The sequence below is a fragment of the Schistosoma haematobium genome, chromosome ZW (genome assembly GCF_000699445.3).
Source record: "Schistosoma haematobium chromosome ZW, whole genome shotgun sequence".
Classification (NCBI taxonomy): domain Eukaryota; kingdom Metazoa; phylum Platyhelminthes; class Trematoda; order Strigeidida; family Schistosomatidae; genus Schistosoma; species Schistosoma haematobium.
In genome coordinates this window covers 77,867,778-77,893,218 of record NC_067195.1, presented here as the reverse complement: position 1 = coordinate 77,893,218, position 25,441 = coordinate 77,867,778, and the positions used below count along the sequence as shown (strand labels likewise).

At 35.0% G+C, this 25,441-nt stretch overlaps 1 protein-coding gene across 1 annotated transcript in view; it reads right to left on the bottom strand.

Moving 5' to 3' along the window:
• The window catches only part of MS3_00004447 (uncharacterized protein), a 176,635-nt gene that overhangs the window by 32,342 nt on the left and 118,852 nt on the right, over nt 1–25,441 (bottom strand). The window contains exons 40-55 of the mRNA XM_051212367.1: nt 25,113–25,406; nt 22,234–22,390; nt 21,806–21,918; nt 20,618–20,790; nt 18,920–19,025; nt 18,024–18,219; nt 16,590–16,672; nt 13,986–14,176; nt 10,406–10,490; nt 8,481–8,615; nt 7,353–7,484; nt 6,008–6,195; nt 4,450–4,531; nt 3,875–4,046; nt 3,102–3,275; nt 1,769–1,982 (exon numbers count right to left, since the gene is read on the bottom strand). Of these exons, the coding sequence (XP_051072546.1) occupies nt 1,769–1,982; nt 3,102–3,275; nt 3,875–4,046; nt 4,450–4,531; nt 6,008–6,195; nt 7,353–7,484; nt 8,481–8,615; nt 10,406–10,490; nt 13,986–14,176; nt 16,590–16,672; nt 18,024–18,219; nt 18,920–19,025; nt 20,618–20,790; nt 21,806–21,918; nt 22,234–22,390; nt 25,113–25,406 (2,495 nt within the window). The remainder of the gene's footprint in view (nt 1–1,768; nt 1,983–3,101; nt 3,276–3,874; nt 4,047–4,449; nt 4,532–6,007; nt 6,196–7,352; nt 7,485–8,480; nt 8,616–10,405; nt 10,491–13,985; nt 14,177–16,589; nt 16,673–18,023; nt 18,220–18,919; nt 19,026–20,617; nt 20,791–21,805; nt 21,919–22,233; nt 22,391–25,112; nt 25,407–25,441) is intronic.

Sequence of the window (25,441 nt, the reverse complement as noted above, 5' to 3'; positions counted from 1 at the left end):
AGGATTTCATTTTGTTCCCGCAAATTTTTCATTGTTAAAATAATCTTTAAATACTAGAAGAATATCATCAGAAATAGTGAAAACACATAGGACAACAGACTTTGAACATACATGATAGTAACTGTGTCGTTTGTATCTCCCCTCACCAGTAAAAACTTACAGAGAATCCCGTTTTATTACACTAAACTAATCATTTTGACTCACACAGATTTTTCACGACACACTAGAGATCATCTTTTAAATGAAACTCAAACACTGATGTTAAGTATTAAGATTGTCGATCTATAGTCTATAAGCAATATGTTGAAAAAAGCCAAAAGATCATTGATAATGTAAATGACCATTCCCAGAACAGTGATGTATATATAGCGACTCACGTGCAAATGGGTTTATTCTCATTTAACTCAGTTAAGCCCTTTTGCTAACTTATTTAGCGGACAAAGCCATCCGCACTATAACAATTTATTGTACCCTTATTATTATTCTGTGCTTGTATGAAATACGCATGCTTGAATATTGCTTACGGCCTACGCATTTATTCACTCTGCTAGTCTTACTACTAACCGCTTATTTGATTCGATTACTCATTAATTTCACATGCTATATATATATGTCCATGTTATTCATATGGTTGACTCTGCTTTTTCGCTCGCTTGATTGTACTCGATTACTTACATTCGCTCAGTCGCTCGCTTGCCTGTTTGCCGTTCGACACAACTCTTAATGCTCGTTTAATGCATCTGTAATTTTGGACATCTGTGTGTGTGGTCTCGAAATAAACGTAATCAACGCTTCGTATTCGCCTTCTGAATAATATACCGTTGGGGTTAAATAGGACGGTTATCAAGACGAATTGTATACGAAGTTTAAGGGATATATCGAATACCGACCACCACATATATAATTTCCTATCTATATATTGATATTACTACTGAAAATTGATTTCTGTTCATACCCATTTTCATAGTGGTAAACGAATGAATTGAATTTGGTGAGCTATTTGAAACTAAACTATAGATTGGTCATATTTAAGGAGAAAGCATGCTAGGATTCACGCGTGAGACTGATAGGTCCTGGGTTTGAATGTCGCGAGGAGCAGGGTTGTGGATGCGCACTGCCGAGGAGTCCCGTACTAGGACGAAACGGTAATCCAGTGCTTCCAGGTTTTCCATGGTTGTCTAGCTTCAATTGACTCATGATTTCAACTATTGAGATTCAATTTTATTTCATTGAAATCGGAAATGACTATAAATTATTCAGTGAATTCGTGAACTCTCACTAAGTTGTGTAGCGACAAGATATGCAATGAACACCTAACCCTCCTTATTACCTTAACTAATACTAAAGTGAACCAAACTATCTTGCTGTTTCAGTTTATTTTAATTTACTTCCCAGTTTGCATCCGGAACTGATATCAGTCAAGCAAATATTGTAAACTAGAAGTTACTGGACTCTTGTTTCATTCTAGCTCTAGACGTCTCAGTAGTGTTCATCCACAGCCTAACCGGAGATCAACCATGAGACCTTCAGGTATCGCCATGAGAGCATAACCTTTAGACTACTGAATCAACATGAAATGGTTTACGTTTCCAACTTCGTTGTAATACTTAGAATCTCAGTCAAATGATATTATAATATCCTATTTCATATTTTATTCAAACCATCAGTAATAAAAGTCTAAGGTGATAAATATAATGCTTAAAAAATTGTCACACTACTTAAACATTACTTGAACAAATCACAAATATTATAGTAACATATAACCTACCCTTCCACCATTGCTTGGAGGTGGACTATCACAACGTCTTCGTCTTTGAGATAAACCTACACCACATGTGGCTGTACAAGCAGACCAAGGTGTCCAACTACCCCATTCACCATCAGTAGGACAAAATTTTACTAAACATGGACGAATATCAATATTTTCTTCCGTACAATGAGCACCTCCATATTTTGGAGCTGGATTAGTACATGTTCGAGTTCTATATAAAAATGTAAAAATATTTGGAAAGAAATCAGTTATTTAACTTGTAGATTTAAACAAAAAAATGCAATGTACCTAATCTGAAATGAATATTCAGAACTATAAATAATAATTCGTTAATTATATTGAATAGCCCTCCTATCGCATACACATGAACAAATCCAGGTAAAGACAGTTAATGTGGCAGAAGTCTCTGCATCAGTAGGTCTCAACATACACAAGGTGAAAACCAAGGTTCTTAAATTCAAAACGGAGAACAGCAATCAAATCACTCTTGATGGTGAAACTTTGGAAGATGTAGAATCCTCCACATACCTGGGAAGCACCATCGATGAACAAGGAGGATCAGATGCAGACGTAAAGGTGAGGATTGGCAAAGCAAGGACAGCATTCCTATAGTTGAAGAACATATGGAACTCAAAACAACTGTCTGTCAACCAATATCAAAGTGAGAATCTTGAATACGAATGTCAATACAGTTCTACTGTACGGAGCTGAGACTTGGAGAACTATAACAACCATCATCAAGAAGGTGCAAGTATTTATAAATAGTTGTCTACGCAAGATACTCAACATTCATTGTCCAGATACCATCAGTAACAGACTAATGTCGGAGAGAAAAAGTTAGCTCCCAGATGAAAAGGAAATTAGGAAGAGATGATGGAAATGGATAGGTCATACATGAGAGAAATCACCAAACTGCATCACGAGGCAAGCCCTGACTTGGAATCATGAATGGAAGCGGACAAGAGGAAGGCCAAAGAACACATTACGTTTGGAAATAGAACCAGATACGTGGAGGATGAATAACAACTGGAAGGAGCTTGAAAGGATTGCTCAGGACAGGGTTGTATGGAGAATGCTGGTGAGCGGCCTATGCTCCTTCACGAGGAGTAACGGGCGTAACTAGAACTAGAATTATATTGGACACAATTTTATCACAAACTAATTATATGTTTACGCTATTAATTTACTTCAAGTGACCATTAGAAATGTATATCTTAGTGTATGCCTGTTAGATTTTCTAAAACTTTTATCTAATAGAATAAGAAACAGAAGGGATCATGAGTTGAAAAATTACAAACTTAGAGAAAACTATGATTCCATAATAACTCACCTTGATTGGGTTCCATGTCCACATGTTTGACTACATTCTGACCATTGAGACCATTCCGACCACCTACCATCTAATTGAACTTGTAAAAAGGCAGGTGGTGAGAAATCTTCACCCAAACTTGAAGAAGCAACGCAATGATATAGACCATCATCATCTGATGAGACTCCAACAATCCTGAAATATTATGGTATCAAATAAATCAATGGTAAACAAAATAACAAAATACTTGACAAAAGACTATCACTTCTTAGAAACTAGTAATGTTACAATCGATCCAATAAATCATAGAGAAAAGTAAGTAAGTCACTGACTTGTTTCTTCGAAAGATTTGTGCACAAAAATTATTAATTGAACACAGTCTCTGTCGTAATCTATTTTTTCAACAGTGTACAATTACAACTTTATATGAGATGAAACCAAAAATAAAACCCATCAGGTTCCGAATAAGAATCATACAATTACCCAGATCTCTCTGGTTTTCAGACATTCTTCAGCTCATATCGTCCTGTGACGTAAACTTATCCTCAAATAAGCACTGATTTGTTCAATAAAACTATAGATTGAGACAATTAGTGACAACATTTAGATAAGTAAACCATCCAATTTCTTTGAATATAATCATCAAGTTATAGCAGTACGGTATACAACAAATACTGGCAAGTGATTGGATGATGCTGCTTACTAACATGAAACGTTTTAAATACATATGATTGAACCCCTATCGAGTACATTTCGATCACTAAAGTATTTCTTTCTTATTATCATTTAATTACCTTAAAGAGCCATTATTAACAAGTGAACGATGCCCACGAAGAATTATTTGTTGTTTATCTTTATACCACGTAATAGTTGGCTTAGGTTGACCTTCTGCAAGACATTCCATAACGACTACACTTCCAATTTGAGCTGTCATATTATTTGGATGATTAACAAGATATGGTTTACCTAAAAGGAAAATAAAGGAAGAAAATTAATAGTCGTGAATTGAATTTCTGACTCTGTTTTTAATGATTCACAAATTTCTATGTTGAACAAACCACATTTTTAGCATTTTCGTGCACATAAGTGAATTTAAACTTCACCCCATTGCACAAGCAGGTGGCTATCAGGACTCAGTAGGTAAGTGGATAAAGCGATGGCGTTTGAAGTGAACGGTACTGGGTTCGGGTCCCTGAGTGAACATCAACTCTGAGATGCAGGTACATTCAACTTACGAGTCCCAAATAGGACAAAACGCGCCTCCTGAATTCCACTGCTAGCCTCTATCCATCTTTGCTTATAACAACTGTTTTATATTTACTTAAAAAGTAAATGTTTTACTAATTAAATGCAGTATGAAATAACTTACTTTCTACAACCAAACGAAGTTCACCAAGATCTTCACCAACTGGATTTGCAGCTATACATTGATATGTTCCTGTATCTTTAGCCTAATTCAAAGGGAAAACACCAATTATTTAAAAGTAAATTATCACAACGGATGGAAATATGTTCTAATCAAACCAGAAAGAACTTAATAAAATGTTTACTGGTATAAAAGGACATGAAGATTATTGAATTTATTGTTTTATTGTCATGGATTGAGTTTTAAATGTTGCCTAATAGATGCCAAATCAGTTACATGAAAGTTAAGTGTTTATCGAAAGTCATGACAATCCTGAGTTTCATCCCTGACAAGCAAATGAATGTGTGCCACTGGTTTCCCAAACAGAGAACATACATCAGTTCAATTCTTTGTTTGTCATTGAAATGTCAGTCAACCTGTTATGTAAAACCACAAACCTTCCAACTTACACTTATGTATATATGAGATGATGGTGAAGATTTGTAGCTCAGATGGATGATTTTGATGGAGTTTTGTTCCCTAAGCTGGATGGTTTAGTCGTGGAGCTTTCATCGTTTTTCTGAACGACATAATCAGCACAAACTTCAGATAGTGTTAACAAATCTCTTTGCATTTATAATAACATTTTGGGGTCAACCACACCATTAAACCTTAAGTACCAATCTAGAGGAACGAACTGATAACATGCTAAAAGTTATCCTACTTATAAACGAAGTGTTGATGCTTAGTAAGAGTAAAAATTTATTTTCAACTTGTGAAATACTTTCTACAAGTTTCATTTATTGATCTGTGGCTAGTAGTCAGGTTTTTCACTAGTTCACATTACGGAATGAAGACATGTGTAACACTGAACGACTTCCGAGGACTACGACGGAGCCTTCAGAGGCCATAATGGAGCAGAAGAGTTTCCATTCAGTCAGAACGTGATGGAGCTTTATAGAATAAATAACGTGACTGAATTATAATGAAGTGATAACAAACGCTAATATCTATAAATACATATGATTATCTGTACATTTTGATTCTTAATCAACAAACACTTATCCACCAATCTGTCTTCCGATTTTGTGACTGTAGAGTTCTATACGTTCGAGCGCCGTAGTTGTTTACCGTATCCTGCGTTAATCAAGTAGCTAATATAGCACACCTCTTTTAAAATGTAAAACATACTGCTTCCTTAAAGAATTGAACCTAGAACCATCATATCTACCAGCAAACAATAGATCTTTAGATTATCAAGTCGAAATTAGATGGTTTACATTTCTAACTTCAATGGTTGAGATCGTGAGTCAATTGAAGCTAGATTACCATGGAATACCTGGAAGCATTGGACGGGTGTTTCGTCCTATTTTGAAACTCCTCAGCAGTGTGCATTTACGACCTCGCCTCACGAGATTCGAATCCAGGACCTATCAGTCTCACGCGTGAGCGCTTAACCACTAGATCACTGACCATTGACTCATGATCTCAACCATTGAAATTACTATAATATCCACAAAACCACTCTGAAAATGTAATAGAACTAAGGTATTTTCTATTGAATACAAAATGTATTACTTACTTTTGCCATTTTTATAACAAGACTTGAACCTCTATCTAGAATACGAAAACGACTTGAATTGGAAATTATATTTCCATCTTTTAACCATATAACTGAATCAGCATCACCACTAACTTCACAACGAAGACGTGTTGTATCACTTTCTCTAGGCGGTTCATCGGACTGATATACATGCACTTTAGGACGAGCTATATCAAATAAAAGTACATATATGTAAATATATATCATGTACATTCAATATTAAAAGTTCTAGAAAATATTTATAAATGAAGTAAACCTATCAAACTATATAATAAAATGCAGTTGCATTTCTATATCCCCTTTTATTTGACCTATTAACTGTTGTTATATGTTATTACTGTTCACTGATTATTACTAGTTAATTATGTACTGTTTGTTCCCCCCTCTACTACTCATGGTTTTGTTTTGCTTTAATATATGATTTCGAATCCCGCGAGGCGGGGTCGTCGATGCGCACTTCTCAGGAGTCCCACAATAGGACGAAACGGCCATCTAGTGCTTCCAGGTTTTCTATGGTTGTCTAGCTTCAACTGACTCATGATCTTAACTGTTTAAATTACTACAATCTCCACAAAACCCCTTCTGATTTCTTATTTGTTGTACGAAGTGATTTGGTATTTTAAATATATTACTGTATTCATTTCAAGTGATAACTGAATTGGGTACAATGGAGAATTAGGCAGTTACTAGTTATTGTCTTCTGATCGGCATCTTGGTTAAAAGGGGCTCGTGGACCGATAAGCAGTGAAACCTTAGTTGAGATTTATTAGTCAGTATGAAAATTCGTGAAATAAGTAATCAGTTCAACTGACGTGATATCGATTAGAATCTATGGCCATAGTAAAATGAACGTTTCACAACGAAAAAAACACACGCTTACTACTGCCCCTACTTAGAATTAGGTATTTAGGGTGAATATTATGAGTTTAATGTTAGAATTTTCATGACTGACTTGTATCAGCTATTGGTCAAAAGTGTTTTGTAGCATTATGGACGAATGAATTTTGAGCAACTATACAATAGGCACTATCTGCTAGTATTACCTGGTCAAGCCTTGTTTGAGGATTAAGGGTTTGATGTTAAGATTTAGGGATATTGTCAGTTTACCTGTTATTTACATATTTAACAGAAAGATTTAAGCATTTCATGCGATTAATGTCGTTATTTTTAGCGTATGATGGCTAAAGCAATTCTTTGTTATCATTTTCAATGTTCTAAACACTAATGGAAGATATTTCTACTGTTTGCTACACGTCGTACAAAAAGTCATGTTCTCAACTTTAAATGACTTATCACAATGATATGCTTTCACTTTAAAACTTACTTTTGACTTTCAATTCAAAATCGTACTCAACATTTCCAGCATCATTCTTTGCTACACATGTATATCGACCAGCTTGGTCAGTTCTTAATGGGCCAAGTACCAGTGAACCAACTCCATTTTTACTTGGATTACCTACATGAAAATAGAAATAGAAAGAATTATAAATAAGATAGAAATAATATACTTGGGAAATTTGATGTATAAAATAATGTCATGTGTTTAAAAAATATATATATTGAATGATCAGTATGGGAATTTGTGAAGTTTTAGTATTTTCACAGTTGAATTAACAAGTCGATCTAAGATAGACTACCGTTGAAAACCTGAAATCACTGGAAGGTCGTTTCATCATAGTATGAGATTTCCCAACAGTGAGCATTCATTGTCCCACATGTGGGACTTGAACTCAGGACCTTCGCTCTCTCCTGCGAACGCTTAACCTCTACTCCAGTGAGCCGAGATCCAACGGTGTTAATATCTAACTTCAATCGATCCATGATCATCTATTGTCTGAGGTGGATAACTGTCGCACATCTGATACGGATTGGACTCCATTGATCACGGCTTCTCACAAGAACTCCAGGAGTTACATCTTGAATCTAGTTACTAGTGAGCACATGATTATTATCAATGCTTCCAGGTTTTCAATTGTGGTGATGGACTTGTGAATTCAACTGTTAGAATATATTGAATTGTCAGTTGCAGTTCAATCATGTTTGCTTCTTAACACAACTGTCTGTACTGATAATAGTTCAAAGATAAGATATTCATCTTCATCATCTCGCGTTCACGCACGAGACCGATAGATCCTGGGTTCGAATCTCGCAAGACGTGATCGTTTTTTTGGGGAGTCCCATGTTAGGACGAAACGGCCGTTCAGTGATTCCAGGTTTTCCATGATGGTCTAGCTTTATTGGACTCATGAATTTAACTATTAATATTAGTTCACTTGTTACCACCTGAATTCAGATGTAAATAAGTCATCAAGCGTAAAATTAGCCGTCTTCTAGTTAAACTTACGTCTTTCTGTATATCGTCTTGTTAGTCAGCATGGAAACTACTGGATAGGTAACCTGTTTTTACACGTTTTTTTTAATGAAATATATTCTTTAATAAAATTATACGTACTTGGAATAATATTTCCATTATGCATCCAACGAATTTCTGGTTTGGGATGTCCATTAGCAATACAACGAAATTGTATCCATCTTGCTTCATAAGCTTCAGTGGTTTGATTAGGTGTTCTTTCAAATTCCGGTTTAGCTTTAAAAAGAAAAATCATTCAATAGAATTTATTGATTAAAAAAATGTTTTAGAAAGATGACTGTTATTGATTATTGATTGGTTATTGATTATTATCACTAATAAAGATTCAATTTCACTAAAATCAAATTAGAGTCACAAGATTATGTAAACATATTTTAATAAAAGTATTGTTATGAACTACTCTCTTTTCTTTAAGATTTAAGTAGTATATTTCATCTAAAATACTTATTGGGTTCGGTTCGCTTATGTAATTCCAGTTTATATAAGGTATTCACAAAACAGGACAATATGATACTGTAGTGTGTAGTGGCTGTGTTTCATTAACCAATCACCCTCGTAACCGTTATTGTATAAACCTCAACGGTGTTTAAAATCAGAAGGTAAAGAGATGCAGAAACTATAGTTTATTAGCAGATAGCTCAGATCACGAAGCGGAGAGGTGAATGAGTGTGTCAGTGAGTCGAGTGAATAGGATTAAAATGTACATGTATATACATAGGAAAATGAATGAATCATCGAATCAATTAAGCCACTAATAGTAAAGCTAGCAGAATGAATATATGAGTGTAGGGAGTAAGCAATGCTCAAGCATACATAATCATACATTCACAACAATAATAAAGGTACAATGATATAAATACGGGTGACTCTGTCCGTCAAATAACTTAACAAAAGGTCTTAACCGAATTAAATGTGAATAAACTCAATCGCATGTGAGCTGCTATAAGTGAACGAGGACAGAAGTGGGAACAACTAAATGTATTACAACACAAAATTACAGAATCTTTTAGTAAAATCTGAGAACCATACACTAAATAGTTCATTTGCAAAATGTCAATCCACTGTATCAAACTTGAGTGATTTTTCTTTACCACACCCATCACTCTCTGCTCTTATTCTCTTTTCTTCATCTTTTTAAGCTTCTACCGCCAGGTATTTCACTTTCCGCATTAGTAGCACATACCACAATACAATTTAGGTTGAAAATGATAGATGGCTACGTCTAGATTAACTGCATAGATCTTTTTTTTCAATAATCTCTGATCATTTAATATCAAATTCATTTCCATACAGTATAAATGATATGATATGAAGTCTTCCTTATTGTACTTGGATTGTTAAAGTTGGGACTAAAACACTAATCTTTTGTCCACAAATATTATACTGATCTTCAAAATATCTGTACGTATCGTACTACACACCAAGAGTATCTTCCTGATGAATAAACACTGACTTTTCCCTACTACATGAACCTTCTTAAGTGTTCGTAGGATCATTTATGACAAAACTTGACAGATAATAATCTATGACTCATTTATTACATCAGTTTGACTTTACTTTTAAAAGATTTTTGACTGTCTTGTTTCGCTTATTATTAGATTATCAGAAGTTGCCGTTTATGATTATGGTTGCTTACCAAAATGCAAAATCACTATATAGGAACGACTCCAGAATGCATCAAGACAGTAGTAATCCATGAAACAATGAGATACCCAGTGAGTTTGTCCCCTAAAGACTCTCAGCAATTTTTTTGAAAAGGTGGATAGAAGATAGAAGTGTATTGTTATAAATAGGAGTAGGCGTATTCTCAAGTACATAAGTCTAATATACCATACATTTTCTAAAATAACATCACCGTTTGTCAACATAGGTTGATTCAACATAACATTGACTGTTAACTTCATCAAACTGATGAATAACAGTTACGGTTTCCAAGATCTGATCCATGACATTTTATGATCATTTAAATACTTATTATTAACCTCACACTAATAAAAACTTCTTACTGAAAATTGTCAGAAAAGTAGAATCCATAGCCATTTCTTGTCCAGGAGAACGAGCAACACACGAGTATGTTCCACCATCTGACGGCTAATTTTTAAAAATAAATGTTAAAGTAACATTTGAATTACTTGAACATTAATAGTATAATTAAATATAGACTTATCACCATGGAGATTTCAGATCATTAAATAAAGATCTTGAAAAAGTAATGAGTGAATTTGATTCATTAAATAAGTAAGATTAGTTCAGCGAAGAGTTCTCCCCTTATCGGTGAATTCATTTTCAAAGCTGTACAATCGCAATGATACATATACTTATTTTTACAGGATGATAATAATACTGATAATAAACTTCTGTTAGACATGGTGACTATGAGGTTAAATAAACAAAGGTACTTTATCCAAAAGAACATTATCTGGCGTGGCTAAAAAGAGGAGATAATGACTCAATAAGAAGTTCAATAAACGAAAACCTTACGAACACAGGTCACTCAATCAAGACAGACTCTGTGTTCAGTCATCTATAAGGTAAGTGGAAGTCTTTCAAAGACAGATTATATCTTCTTTGCATTGCCGAAGCATTAGCTATACATCTGGAAAAACCAGAATTGTGTGTGCAAAAGAGATTGGTACAACCTCTTCTTCTACCATGATTTTAATGTCTTAGAATTTTTTTCATACTCTTCCTCCTTTATAGCCATTTGCTTCCCCTTCCATCTGCTCCCTAAATATTCTACCCCCCCCCCCAACTGCTTTATTTCTGTTTCTATGATCTTCCCAATCACATTTCATCTCAATTTCAACATTTTATCTTATCATGCTGAGCCATCCTTTCCCAATGATAATTTCCCTATCTATCATTTGAGCAGTACTTAAGCCGTTAACAATCAAACGATAATTAAACTTTCCTTGTTTAAAAATTTTTTTTTAATACCTTTGTTTGTTTAACCTCATTATCACCATGTCTAACAGAAGTTTATTATCAGTATTATTATCATCCTTCTCTAGGAGAGAACAAACCAGCTTCCAGCTGAACAAGAAATTCGGAATACACGATGGAAATCGATAGGACATACATTACTAAAATCATCAAACTGCATGACGAGGCAAGCCCTGACTTGGAATCATGAATGGAAGCGGACAAGAGGAAGGCCAAAGAACACATTACGTTTGGAAATAGAACCAGATACGTGGAGGATGAATAACAACTGGAAGGAGCTTGAAAGGATTGCTCAGGACAGGGTTGTATGGAGAATGCTGAAGAGTGGCCTATGCTCCTTCACGAGGAGTGACAGGCGTAAGTAAGTAATTATTGTCATCCTGCAAAATAAGTATATGTAAATTTGTGATTGTACAGGTTTGAAAATGAATTCGCCGATAACAGGGGAACTTTTCACTGAACTAATATTTCTTATTTAATGTCTTAATGAGTGAATTTAATTCATTCACTCCCAACATTACAGAACAAAAGCTCGTTATATGACAATGTTACATGAATACTGCATAAATGAATAGACAAATTTTAAAACATGCGAACGAAAGCCATATCCCTTTAAATTGTTATAAGTGGTAGTGTTATACTATGCCAAGTCATTAATTTTAACGGTTTTATAAACCTTTTCGTGCTAGTATGAACATTTACACACAATTCACATTGAAAATGAAGGATCCTGTCTTGAATGTTTTCCGTTTTAAAGTGCTTTATCAGTAGAGACTTCAAATAGCGGAGAAGATTTGTAGCGCAGGTGGGTGATTTTGAAAGAGTTTTGTTCTCTGAACTGGATGGTTTGCTTGTGGAGATTTCATCGTTATTCTGAACAACATTATCAACACAAACTTCAGGTAGAAGTATTTCTCCACATGTAGTTCATAGGTTGTCCTGTACATCTCGATGTTGATTGGTTCTTGTTGACCTTAAACTTGTCATTGTTTACTTCATTGTTTTGGTTGTATCTCCCATTGGTTTAATTTTTGTTCCTATGTTTGTACATAATTTTCCTGATCGGTTGATAAATTGGATCGACTTCAATGCGCTTGTTGATTGCTGATTGACCTGAATGCCAAGCTTTTAAAAATTCTTTAGTGTTTTTCGAATTTCCTCTGTCCAAGTTTTCCACATTTCTCCAGTCAAATGAGTGTCGGCAGCTCACTTCAAATAGCTCATGATAATAATGAAGGTTAGTAAAAATAAACTAGTTTCGTTAATTGACATAACTTCCATTTTTATATAAAAATTCCTCTGTCCAAATTGAATCACTTCAAATATGTTTTCATTGAAACCAATCTCGTATAAGCAATGAACAGACCATACCATATGCAATTCATAACACTATACATTACTTCAAACTAATGAAACTTAGGCATTGATGACTCAGAGAGTGAACATCAGTAAGATGCATGAATATAACACCATAAAATATCTATCCATTATTCATTCCAAACCATACAGTACACACAGAGAGAGTTCCACGAGACATTCCGAATTCAGTTGTCCTGTCTTATTTTTCGGATAAAAAGTCATGAAGAAATTCAGTAGTATGATAAAATATTGATAATACGTATGTTGCATTTTCTTTTAATAATCTTTGATTCAGTAAATTCAAATGAAATATTAAGGCAAATTACATTCCTTAAGTGTTATGTTGTCTAGAGGTTTAGCGCTCACGCACAAGACTGATAGGTCCTGGTTTGGAATCTCACAAGGCGTGATCATGGATGCGCACTGTTTATGAGTCTCATAATAGGACGAAACGGTCGTCCTATGCTTCCAGGTTTTCCATGGTAATCTAGCTTTAATTGACTCATGATCTCAACCATTGAAATTACTATAATATTCACCAAAACTCTTCTGATATTATGTAAATAACTTGAAAAATAATTAGAAGAATGAATAGAAAATAGAAAAGTTCAAGTCTATCTAGTGGATTAACGATTGTAGTGTCGGTTACTATGTTCAGCAGTCCATATACCTTATTCTAGCTTCTAGATAGGCCAATATGTCCATTCTTCTTTAGTCACATTTAACCTTCTTAATTATTCACTTCTCAACCCTGACTGTTTTTATATGAGCGTATGTGTGCGTACTCATCTTATCCTACTCATCACATGCCTGTAGCTTATTTTTGTATGATTATAAATATTGATCAACACTTGAGGTGGCTCACACACCTTCTCCACCGCGTGTCATTTCGCTTCGCTCTCTTCCCTTTGTTTTATCTCCCTGATTGTCTGTTCAAATCATTGAATGTATAAAATATACATATTCAAAATTCATTGTCGTATTCGGCTTATTTAATTCTGTTATATTCATGAATGAGGATTAAATCAATAATAATATACGAGAATAATCAGGATGTATATTTCGACAGCAATCATTCAATAACAATCAAATAGTATGATATAACATGGAGTCAGATCTAGGTCCACTAAACAATAACGTTCTCCTGTATTCTGAATGTAAATTGAATTCGCTTATCTTTTGAGCGTAAAACAAGATTAGTAATAGATTATCTTAAAAGAATTGAACTAAGCCATCTTGAGAATATTCAAATTCATTAATAAAAAGTATATATTTATTACTTACAATCAAGTCATGTATAGTAACTTTTGTTGGTGTTTCAAATCGTACACGATCACCTAGATGACTTGTCATTGGTTGTCCTTTAAATTCCCATGTAATTTCAGGTTTTGGACGACCATCAGCTTCACAATTCATTGTAACCGATTTACCTTCATAACCGATTGTGGATATTGGCAATGAGACACGTGGTGGAACTGTAAGAATAAAAATATTGATTTGTTTTTACTGCTTTTATTTACATTTGATATCTACAATAAAGTACTTTCAGTGGATTAAACAATGGGATAACTATTTTTTTTGTATTAGATACCAAAGAATATAAGGTTTCAGTATGGATTTGTGGAAATTGTTAATTTTGTTGATTAAGATCATGAATCGATTGATGTTAGACTATCATTGCAAACCTAGAATCAATGGACAACCGTTTCGTCCACCAAACATCAATCAATTTATAATTTCAATGAAAAGCATAATAATCTCCACAACCCCATACTGAAAATTATCATGTACTCAATAGTGACTAGCTTTGTGAAGGAATTCTCGGAGTTCTAGTGAGAAGCAGTGAACAAAAGAGCCAATCCATGTCAGGTTGAGACAAGTATCTACCTCTGTACTATGGAAGATGATCATGCAATTTCGTGGACATTAACACTGATGGATGCTGGCTCAGTTGTCTAGAAGTTAAAAGTTCATGCGCGAAATCGAAGGTCCTGGGTTCGAATCTCGTGAGCGGGATCGTGAATGCTCACTGCTAAGGAGTTCCATAATAGGACGTAACGGCCGTCCAGTAGTTCCAGGTTTTCAATATTGGTCTAACACTAGTCGATTCATGATCTCAATCAAAATGAATATGAATTTTTTTAGAATCTCATTATTGTGGAAAGTTTTTTTAATGTCTAAACAATCATTATCCGTTCGAGATAGACTTGAATCTTGATTTCATTGAGAAATCTTGTTAAGATCATAGACAGCTACTTTAGCCTTATCTTAACCCACATCGATTATCTCCCTTCTATTGATTTCCCTGCAATGGATAAATATGTCTACAAATTTACCAATGAATTAATATCCTAGGCGAATTTTTAGATCAAAAATGTGTACTTTTTTGTATACAGTATAGTAAAAACTAGTTGATTTCATACGTTTCACTACCTGTTCAAAGGTATTTAGGAGAGACTATGATTTATGGACGAGCCAATGAGATGCGTTTGGAGATTTCAAGGTCACTGCGCCAATTTCAGTACCTGATGCTCAGGTGAGATCGATTCACAATGGATTTTAGAGAAAACATAATAATTGAGCGGCTACAACAAATGGGACTTCTAAGAAGTTCCTTTATTTGTGGCTGTGGTAATCAAATGACTTGTGGACCTTGTGCAGACTACCGTGATGATGTTATCTTTCGATGTCATATGTATTGGAGGAAGAAGTTTGCTAGAATAGGACGTTTCCGCTCGATCCAGATTGAGACTATGATAAATTATAACAATTGTTGTGAACTGGATGGTAAAAGTACTAGTAACACTGGCTGCAGCTGGGTACTACAATATAAACGGATGATTGGAGAGGGTACAGATGCCTACATACACTTGATTATGTGCATCGTGTTGTTATTTACAAGCAGAATTTTGTGGACTCAACAATCGGAGTGCACACAAACAATATTGAAGCTGTAGCGAGGTTTTCATTATCCCCACGGCATTTTTTTAAAAGGAGGCTGACAGAGTTCCTGTGACCTTATCGTGACTACAGAGGCCGACTATTATGGAGCCATATACATGATTTCCTCTACTGCATGTATTACGATTTTAGAACCTCTGAACCACTTTCTAACCTTGACAAGTTTTTGAACCATGTAAAAGGAGTGTCTCCACTTTAATTCTTTGGTTTTGTATAATATACCTTTATTGTATGCTATTTTCTGATTGGTCAATGATTCTCAAGGTCACTTAAGATTCGTTCAAAGGTCGTCTATAAATTATATTCCTGCCAAAATCTGCGTAGATTTTGACAAGCTATGTTCGTATATATGTATTACATAAGATAATGACTTAGAGATTTATTGCCCTGGTACGGCTGAGAGTGGGGAGAGTCAACTCTCCTTCCCGAAATTCTCTCACATGGCCACGTGCATATAACCACTGTCAGGGAAGTCCTACTTACTGTCTTCTCGTAGAGGGGGTGTTGTTCATGAAATTGAGGGGACGGAAAGCGAATATCCGGTGCTTTAGCCGAGTTGGTGGACACGCAGAGTCCTATTGTTGTCACCGGCTACCATAGGACTGCATCTCCCTATGGATCAGACCTTTAGGTCGAAGGCCTCAGGTGTGGCCTCCCAAGAAAAACACCTTTGATTTGGGCAGCCGGGCAGTATTCTAGCCCTCACACAAATCGAATGATTTATGTGGCGCATATCTATTTGGTGCCTCCTTGTACCAATGTTTATATATTTAAATAAATAAATAAAAATTATACATACATACATAAGTCACAAGACTACTCATAAAACCTTACATGGATTAACATATGTTTACATATAATATGATAATAATTCCATATCCATGTTATGCTAAAAGTGTGTTTTCTTAGCCAGGAAACCTTGCTTACCTTGAACAAATACACGAAAAGTAATACGATCTTCACCAGCTGCATTCTTAGCGATACATGTAAGTTCTCCTTCATCTTCAGGCCTTAATTTTTAAAAATAAAGTAAGTGCATTTACGTTAAGATTAACCAGATCACAGAAATTCTAAGTAAATATATGAAGTCTATGTTTCTATAAAACTCACCTATTATTATTAACATCAGAATGGGTATTTCTGGAGATTATAGTAATTTTAATAGTTGAATTCATCAGCCGACCTAAGGTAGACCACCATTAAAAACCTGACAGTACTGGACAACCATTTCGTCCTAATATGGGACGCCTTAGCAGTGCTCATCCACAATCCCGCGGGAAAGACTCAAACCCAGAACTTTCCGTCTAGTGAGACGCCATGACCAGTGGAGTACAATCCTCATCAGCTGGAGACAGTTATAAACCCCAGACAATAGATGAAGAGTCGCACAAGATCATGGATCGATTGAAGTTAGACATTAACACCATTGTACCTCGGCTCAGTGGTATAGAAGTCAAGCGTTCGCGTGCGAGACCGAATGTCCTAGGTTTGAGTCCCACTTGCGGGACCGTGGATGCGTACTGCAGAGATTCGTCATAAAACTTATTTTCAACATTTATAGTTTGAAAATTCCAGATAAACTTTAAGTATGATTTCCGTAAAGAAATGATTTTACTGGAGAACCACTGATGACTGTTGTATCATGACTTGAGGTGACTTAAAATTATGCATACAGAACACCATAGGAGATAGAGTTTAAGAGTTTTACTTATGATATACATCTTCACACTACACTTCAACTAACGAAAATTGCTTTTCCACCGACTAAGTGATGACTGAAGTATGAATAAATCATCACCGATGAACGAAATTTAATAAAAGCATATTATTCTAGCTCTTTAGTGCAAAGAAACAGGTTTCATATACTGACTAAGTAAAGTCAAATACTTAGTTTTGGGAGATTTCAATTGTAATGAAAGAATTCAATAATGCATTTGAGTAGTCTTAACCTAAGAAAATACGACTCTTTGATTGTAAGAAGCTTATAGCATGTGAATGAATGGATTTTAGTAATTTTAAGCAGTTTCTACCTACCCCTTTTAACTACTACTATTATATATCATATAAAACTCTCTTATTTAAAACCACGATATTCTGAACTATAATGAATCATTGCCCAGTTGTATTTTACATTTTCTTTCTTCACTTCTCTTTTGTTGCATAATATTAGTGTAGTTATATAGGTTAGTCGAATTCCGTAGAATTTACTTTATAGTTAACTCATTGGCTGGTAGTCTGGGATTCATGTAATCAGCTAAGCGAATTAGTTGATTCACTAAATAAATTGAGTTATTTACATTTTCATTGGACTTCAATATTTAGAACACAAATGTAGTAAACATTATCTTCACAATAACTTACTTCAGTGAATTAAAGATAAACAGACCGGATTCTGTAGTAGTGTAATAGCTTTTAGTTCGACTAAATGTTACACCATCACGTTCCCATGTTAAAGTGGGCGTTGGAGAACCACCTTCAACTTCACAATTCAATCGTAACACAGAGTTCAACCGACCAGACACTTCTAAATTAGCTGGTTTAACCAATGTTGGTGGAACTAAATGGAAAAGAAGTGAATTAATAATTGAAGAATAAAATATTCAAGTAAAAGATCTTATTTCAATATTTTCAGAAATTTATTCCTCAGTTTAATTTTGTTAGCAAGAATATTTGGTAAAACATTCTCGAGCTTTTCGTAAGCAATGATGGGTGGTAGTTAGCAGTGGAATCCGGGACGTGAGTTTCGTCCTATTTGGGACTCGTCAGCTGAATGTACCTGCATCTCAGAGTTGATGTTCACTCTGGGACTCGAACTCAGTATCATTCGCTTCAAACGCCATCGCATTATCCACTCAGCTACTGAGTCCTGATAGCCACTTGTGCAATGGGGTGAATTTAAATTCACTTGGTATTGTTTGGCTTGTATCTTCCTATTGAGGTTTAAGACTGAAATTGATCAGTCTTTTACTGGGATATGTGCATACTGTGCCTATCCCTCGATACTGCCTTAATAACACACTGATCAATTGCAGTCTTAAACCTCAATAGGAAGATACAAGCCAAACAATACCAAGTGAAACATTCTCGAGTCCAAAACTTCTAACTTCCATTTTATACTACTTAGAAAATATTAAAGTAGGATTAAGTTTTACCTCTTAATATCCGGAAGTCATTATAATTTGTATGTAGGAAATATAATTATGTCAATCTGTTCAAAAATTAAATGGTTTTGTAACAAAAACTGATAATAAACTTACTTAAAACTTCTAAACTGACAACGGCATTCTGGAAACCAGCTTCATTATTTGCTGAGCAACGATAACGACCAGCATGTTCTGAACGTACTTTTTCAAGTAAAAGACCCTGAAAGAATAATGAAGAATTAATCAGATCAAGTTATTGTTTTATTGAAATTGTGATGGTTCTTGAGAATTTCAGACACTGTTGGAACAAGGATGCTTTTTGGAGATGAAACTGATTTTAATAACTACCTGCGAACATTTAAGAGTTATTCATGCATGACTAATACAAATGATGATCATTGAGTAGTGAACAATGTCATATGTCTTTGATCCATACTGTTGATAGAATTCATCCGATTAATTTTCAGTGTAGAGACTAGTTTTAGTCCCTTAGTACTACAGGACATCGGTATCACAGAATACAAGTTAGCGATAATCCACGTATGTAAACTCGTAAAATGTATGATAATGTAAAATATAACAGGAATGTTTTTTTTCGAAATGGTAGGAGTGGAGACAAAATAACGAATTAAGGATTTCATAGTATGAATTCTAAGTATCAATATTTGATTTTTATTAGGTTTTTCCATGTGGATCACTATAATAATGGTGAATACATCCTTTTCAGGTGTAAGATTCTGGTTGAAGGTACTTTATAAGAAAACGTGGATCGAGGTTTCATGCTGTTTCGCATTTGAAATCTTGAGGAAACTGATCCTCACCAGTGGATGTGACCCCTTGTCACTCAGCTTCACAACCAGAGACACCACCACTGTTCTATTTGAGTCACAATTGACTTCCTGTAAGACAAAGATAGTTACAATTGATTGGTCACTGAGTAGTGACCAATGTCATGTATGTGAAGTTCATAGCGCTTATCGAATTCCATGGATCAAATACTACCTTGACAGCCGAAAAAGATCTATGTATCAGAATATAATCCCTTACTTGGACTACATTCTTTTTCAAAAGAATAAACAGTAAGCTGTTGAACGGTTAGTTAAAAATTTATATAAATATCTTTGAGAAACCTATTAACTGGATGTATCTCCAACCCTTAGAAAACCGCTGCTCACCTAAAGTTCCTAATTCTCTTAATATAACAACGTAATCGAATGGATTATTACTAAACTCTCTCTTGCCATTGATAAACCTCTATTGATTTGAAAGGAATTCACTGTCATATCATTGAATAACAGTCAATATTATTTTACTCAGTCTTCACTGATGATTAATTCTTGTGAATAAATTTTGTAATCTATAAATGGATAAGTTAAGCATCATTTCGTCGCGGCCCGGATAGCTCAGTGGTAACGTCACTGACTGTGAAACTCGGTAACACAGGATCGAATCCGTCAGGGAGCACCAGTCCCCTCAAGACTACAGGCACACCTTGCTGACGAGTGCCAAGTAGCCCGAAACCAGGGTCCAGGATTTCCTGTTGACTACCTCCAACCACCAACTAATCTCAACATAGTGCACGCAATGTCGACTAGTGGCTACATTGTAACTTGGTCGACAGCATTCGATCCACAATAAGAAGGACTTGACACACATAACATTGGTCACCACCCAGTGACCAATCAATTGTGAAAAATACCTTCATTTGTACTTAAAAACATTATTATTATTATTATTATTATTATTATTATTATTATTATTATTATTATTATTATTATTATGGAGCATTATAGTTATGTAAATATGACACACTTGTTCCGGAAGTAATCGGAATACACCAGGTTGATCAGTTGTAATTAATTGACCGGACGGTAAAAGCCATTGAATACGTATTGGTTGTGTACCACTTGTTCTACATGGTAATAAAATTTGTTCATTTTCTCTAGCCAAAATTGGTTTCATTGATGTATGTATTGTAGGTCGTTCTTAATAAATAGACAACAAAAATACATACAAGTTTATTGTTAATGAAATAAAGAATTTCAGAACTGTTCTAATTTTAACCTGTTTCTATTACAATCAAAGATGGATAGTGGTTAGCAGTGGAATCCAAGACACGCGTTTCGTTCTATTTGGGACTCGTCAGCCGGATGTGCCTGCATTTTCACTTAGAGTCCTGGAGTAAACGTCAACTCTGGGATGCAGGTACATGCGGCTGACCAGTCCCGAATAGGAAGAAACGCGCGTCCTGGATTCCACTGCTAACTACTATCCATTTTTGTTTAAAAAGCTTGAGACTTCAGGCGATATCGAAGCAGTCAGCACAGAATACATATATTCCAACAAGAGACCGATCAATTGCAATCCTAAATAAAAAAGGGAAGATACAAGTAAAACAACACCAAGTGAATGTTTCTATATTGTTTCATCAAGTTAATATGAAAAGAAGAATAGTTTGAACAATCCATTCTAAATTACTCATTGAAAAAGTATGAGAACATAACAATCTATTTGTGAAATTATGACTGATCTTCACATTGTCAAATAACTAATACACCATTCAGACATGTTAGTTAAGAAATTAGTTGATAAATAATATTCATGAGTCAACTGAAACTATACCATCATGGAAAACCTGGAAGCACTCAAGACAATAGTGGACGATGGCGCAATTTCGTGGATTGTTTGAAGTTAGATATTAGCACTGGTGAATGCGGGCTCAGTTGTCTAGAGGTTAAGCATTCGCGAGGGAGACGGATAGGTCCTGGGTTCGAATCTCACTGGGCGGGATCGTGAATACACACTGGTTAGGAGTCCCACAATAGGATGAAATGGCCGTCTAGTGCTTTCAGGTTTTCCATGATAGTCTAGCTTCAATTGAATCATGAATTCAACTATTTTTGAAAAAAATTACTATAATATCCACACAAAATCCTTCTCTGATGAACTTTATTTATTCCCATATAAATAATTATCAATGATAATAATAAGTGAATTTACCAATAATCTCAATCATAACTGATTTAGAATCCTCGCTGATTTTATTGATCGCTTTACAGACATAACGGCCACTATCTTCTTTTTTAGCATCTGTGATTGTTAGGAGTCCAGTGCTGCAAGAAAAAAATCTTTTTTGGTTTTAATCAGAAAGAGATCATTATCTAGATGTTTACTTTAAGATTAAAGAATTATCAATGTAAGTTCCACTAAAATACAAAGAAATAATTAGGAAACTGTTTCGTCCCAGTATAGAATTCTTCGACAATGTTCCTGTGACTCTGGTGGGCGATCTATGCTGCACGTGAGGAAACGCGTTAATAAGTAATAATTAAAGGTCAACGATATTAACTATCATTAATTTAAATCTAAACATAAATCAAAGAAGAAATTGTAAAATTGATAACATTCCTGATTCGAATATAATTTACCTGACATCCACACTTGTTCCAAGTCTAAATAATCCACCTGTTTCTCTAAACCATTCTAAAGATGGCATAGGATGTCCTTCAGCTGAACAATGTACAGTAAATGTAGCACCTTCTCTTTCACGTACTTCAGTTTTATCTAACCTAACTAATGGGGGCACTAAAATAGATATAAAAATATAATTCGTTAAAATAATAAAATAATACAATGAAATGATTCGGTGTCATAACTGATATGAATAGAGCTTAAGGTGAGACTATAAGTTATGGACGACCTTTGAGCTAGGCTTCACTGACCTTGAGAGTGTTCACTAGATAAGTAGGACCAAGTGAGGGTTATAAACCAGTGTGAGGAAATAGAATTATAATTTACAGTTGATGGTTAGGGTTAGGAATTACATTTAGGTTTTTCATCATGAACTGATATCAGCTATAATGCCAAAACTCTATTTAGCCGAATAGATGGGTGAACCTCGAGACCTGTAATCTTATACCTGATTGGTTCGTCCATAAATTATAGTCTCGCCGAGTTTAAAATTGTAATATCATTTACAAATAATTTCATTAAGATCAATTAATACAATAATAGAAAACTGGTCAATATATATAACGGTGTTAGATCAAGTACTTTAATCACTAAGCTCTTATCAATCTAAATTAGTAAATAAGTGAATTAATGCTGGCAAAATATACCACAATCTAAAACGGAATATCATTGTGGTGTGCACTACTTATATACACAAAAGTAGTATATAACGATAGTCAGGAATAGAATGCATTCCAATAGAAGATCGAGAACGGAATGCAGTTCTAATGAAATTGCATGAACGATAAAACCTGAGACAATGGATTGATGTTTGCAACAGAAACAGTCAATTTTGATGTGATGGATTGATATTTTGCAAATTAACTATTTATTATATAGTTCTCAGATTTTATTGAGATGCCCTATAATTTAGTGTAAAATACATTCGATTGTCCCCACTTGTGTTCTTGTTCACTACAGTCTAAATTAAGTCAGTTCACGATTTCAATGTAGCTTGAAAAAAAGCTGAAAAATGTATAAGAACTTTCATTTAGATATGAACGAATAGTTTTACGCTAGTTGAGCATTGAGTTAAAGCATGACATCAAGGAGAAAACTATATTTTTGATAAAGACCATAAATCAATCAATATAAGACTAATATTAAAAACCTGGAAGCACTGAATGGCCGTTTCGTCCCAGCATGGGGCTCCTCATTAGTGTGCATCCACGATCCCGCATGCGCGATTCAAAACCAAGATCTTCGGTCTCGAGCGCGAACGCTTCACCTCTACATCACTGAGCCGACCAGCATCTAACGGTGTTAATGCCTAACTTCCATCGACCAATGAATGGAAGCGCAACCATCTATCCATAGTCTGAAATAGATACCTGTCTCTACCCGACACGGATTGGACTCTACTAGTCAGTGTTGTAGAGGTGAATCGTTCAAGCGTGAGACCAAAGGTCCTGGTTTCGAATCCCGCGTGCGAAAACGTGGACGCACATACTAGGACGAAGCGGTCGTTCAGTGCTTCTAAGTTTTTAATGCTGGTCTGACACCAGTCAATTCATGATCTCAATCAAGAAATTACCAATCCATACAACCCCATACTGATAGTTTATTATTTAACGCAAAAATCACGCAGTGGCTTAGTAAAATATGAAAGTCACGCATTAAATACATTATTTGCATATCTTCCATCAATTATCCTTTACACACTTCATGATACTTCCAATTCTGCTGTTACTCCAATGGCTCTATGTTCTCCCTTGTATTCTCTTTAATTCAGTCTTCTTCTGCCAGGCATTCCATTTACGATTGCGGCTACATACTACTTACATCTATCAGCATATGTAACATACAATATTGTCCGCACAATATTTTCCAACGTAGACACTACAATAGTATTGTGTTTATAAGTCTCAAGAAGGTTTCTTTTCTAACTCATCAATGAGAGTGCATGAATTGAAACAACAAAGAATCTGGCAAACTTTAAAAGAAAAAACATCTATGACGTAAAATGTAGCTTCTCCGTTGCCTAAGTAATAATGACTTGAAATTAGTGAAAAAGTAGTCAAAAAAAAACAATTAAGAAAAAGCATGCCTATTTAAATAAAACCACTCAACGTATAACATGCAACAATCAAATCACACTTGACGGAGAAGATTTGGAAGATGTAAAAACCTTTACATATCTGGGCAGCATCATTGGTGAACATTGTGAATCTAATGCAGATGTGAAGGCGTGGATCGGCAAAGCAAGAGAAGCATATTTACAATTGAGGAACATCTGGAACTCAAAACAACTGACTGTCAACCAACACCAAGGTCAGAATTTTCAACAAAAATGTCAAAACAGTCCTACTGTATGGGGTGGAAACCTGAAGAACTACGAAAGCCATCATCTAGAAGATACAAGTGTTTATTAATAGTTGTCTACGCAAAATACTTCGGATCTGTTGGCCAGACATAATCAGCAACAACCCATTGTGTGAGAGAACAAACAAGATCCCAGTGGAGGAAGAAATGAGGAAGAAGCGTTGGAAGTGGATAGGAAACACATTGAGGGGAGCACCGAACTGCGTCACAAGTCTATTCCTCACATAGGATCCTCAGAGTAAAATGAGAAGAGGAATACCAAAGAACACATTACATCGGGAAATGGTGACAGACATAAGAAGAGTGAACAACAATTGGATAGAACTGGAAAGGAAGGGCCAGGAGAGAGTGGGTTGAAGAATACTGGTCAGCAGCCTATGCTCCATTGGGAGTAACAGGCGTAATTAAGTAAGTAGTTAAGTAATTCAACTTACAAACTATAGAAAATTTCAATATTATCTAAAATTCTACTTACTAATAACTTCTAATTCATAAATTTTTGATATATTCCCAGCTTCATTACGTGCTAGACATTGATATTCACCCAAATCTTTACCAGTTGCTGAAATAATTTTCAATTTTTTTCCATCATCATCAAAAGTATATTTAGCTGGTGCATTATATTGAGATAATGGTGCCCCTTTATAATACCATGTAATTGTAGGTGAAGGTGATCCATAAGCTGGACATTCAAATTCAATTTCAGCACCCAAACGTACAACAAGTTTTTGACGATAACGAACAAAATCTGATGGAAATCTAGGAGCAGCTAAAGAGAATATATAAAAAAATTTTATTTTACCA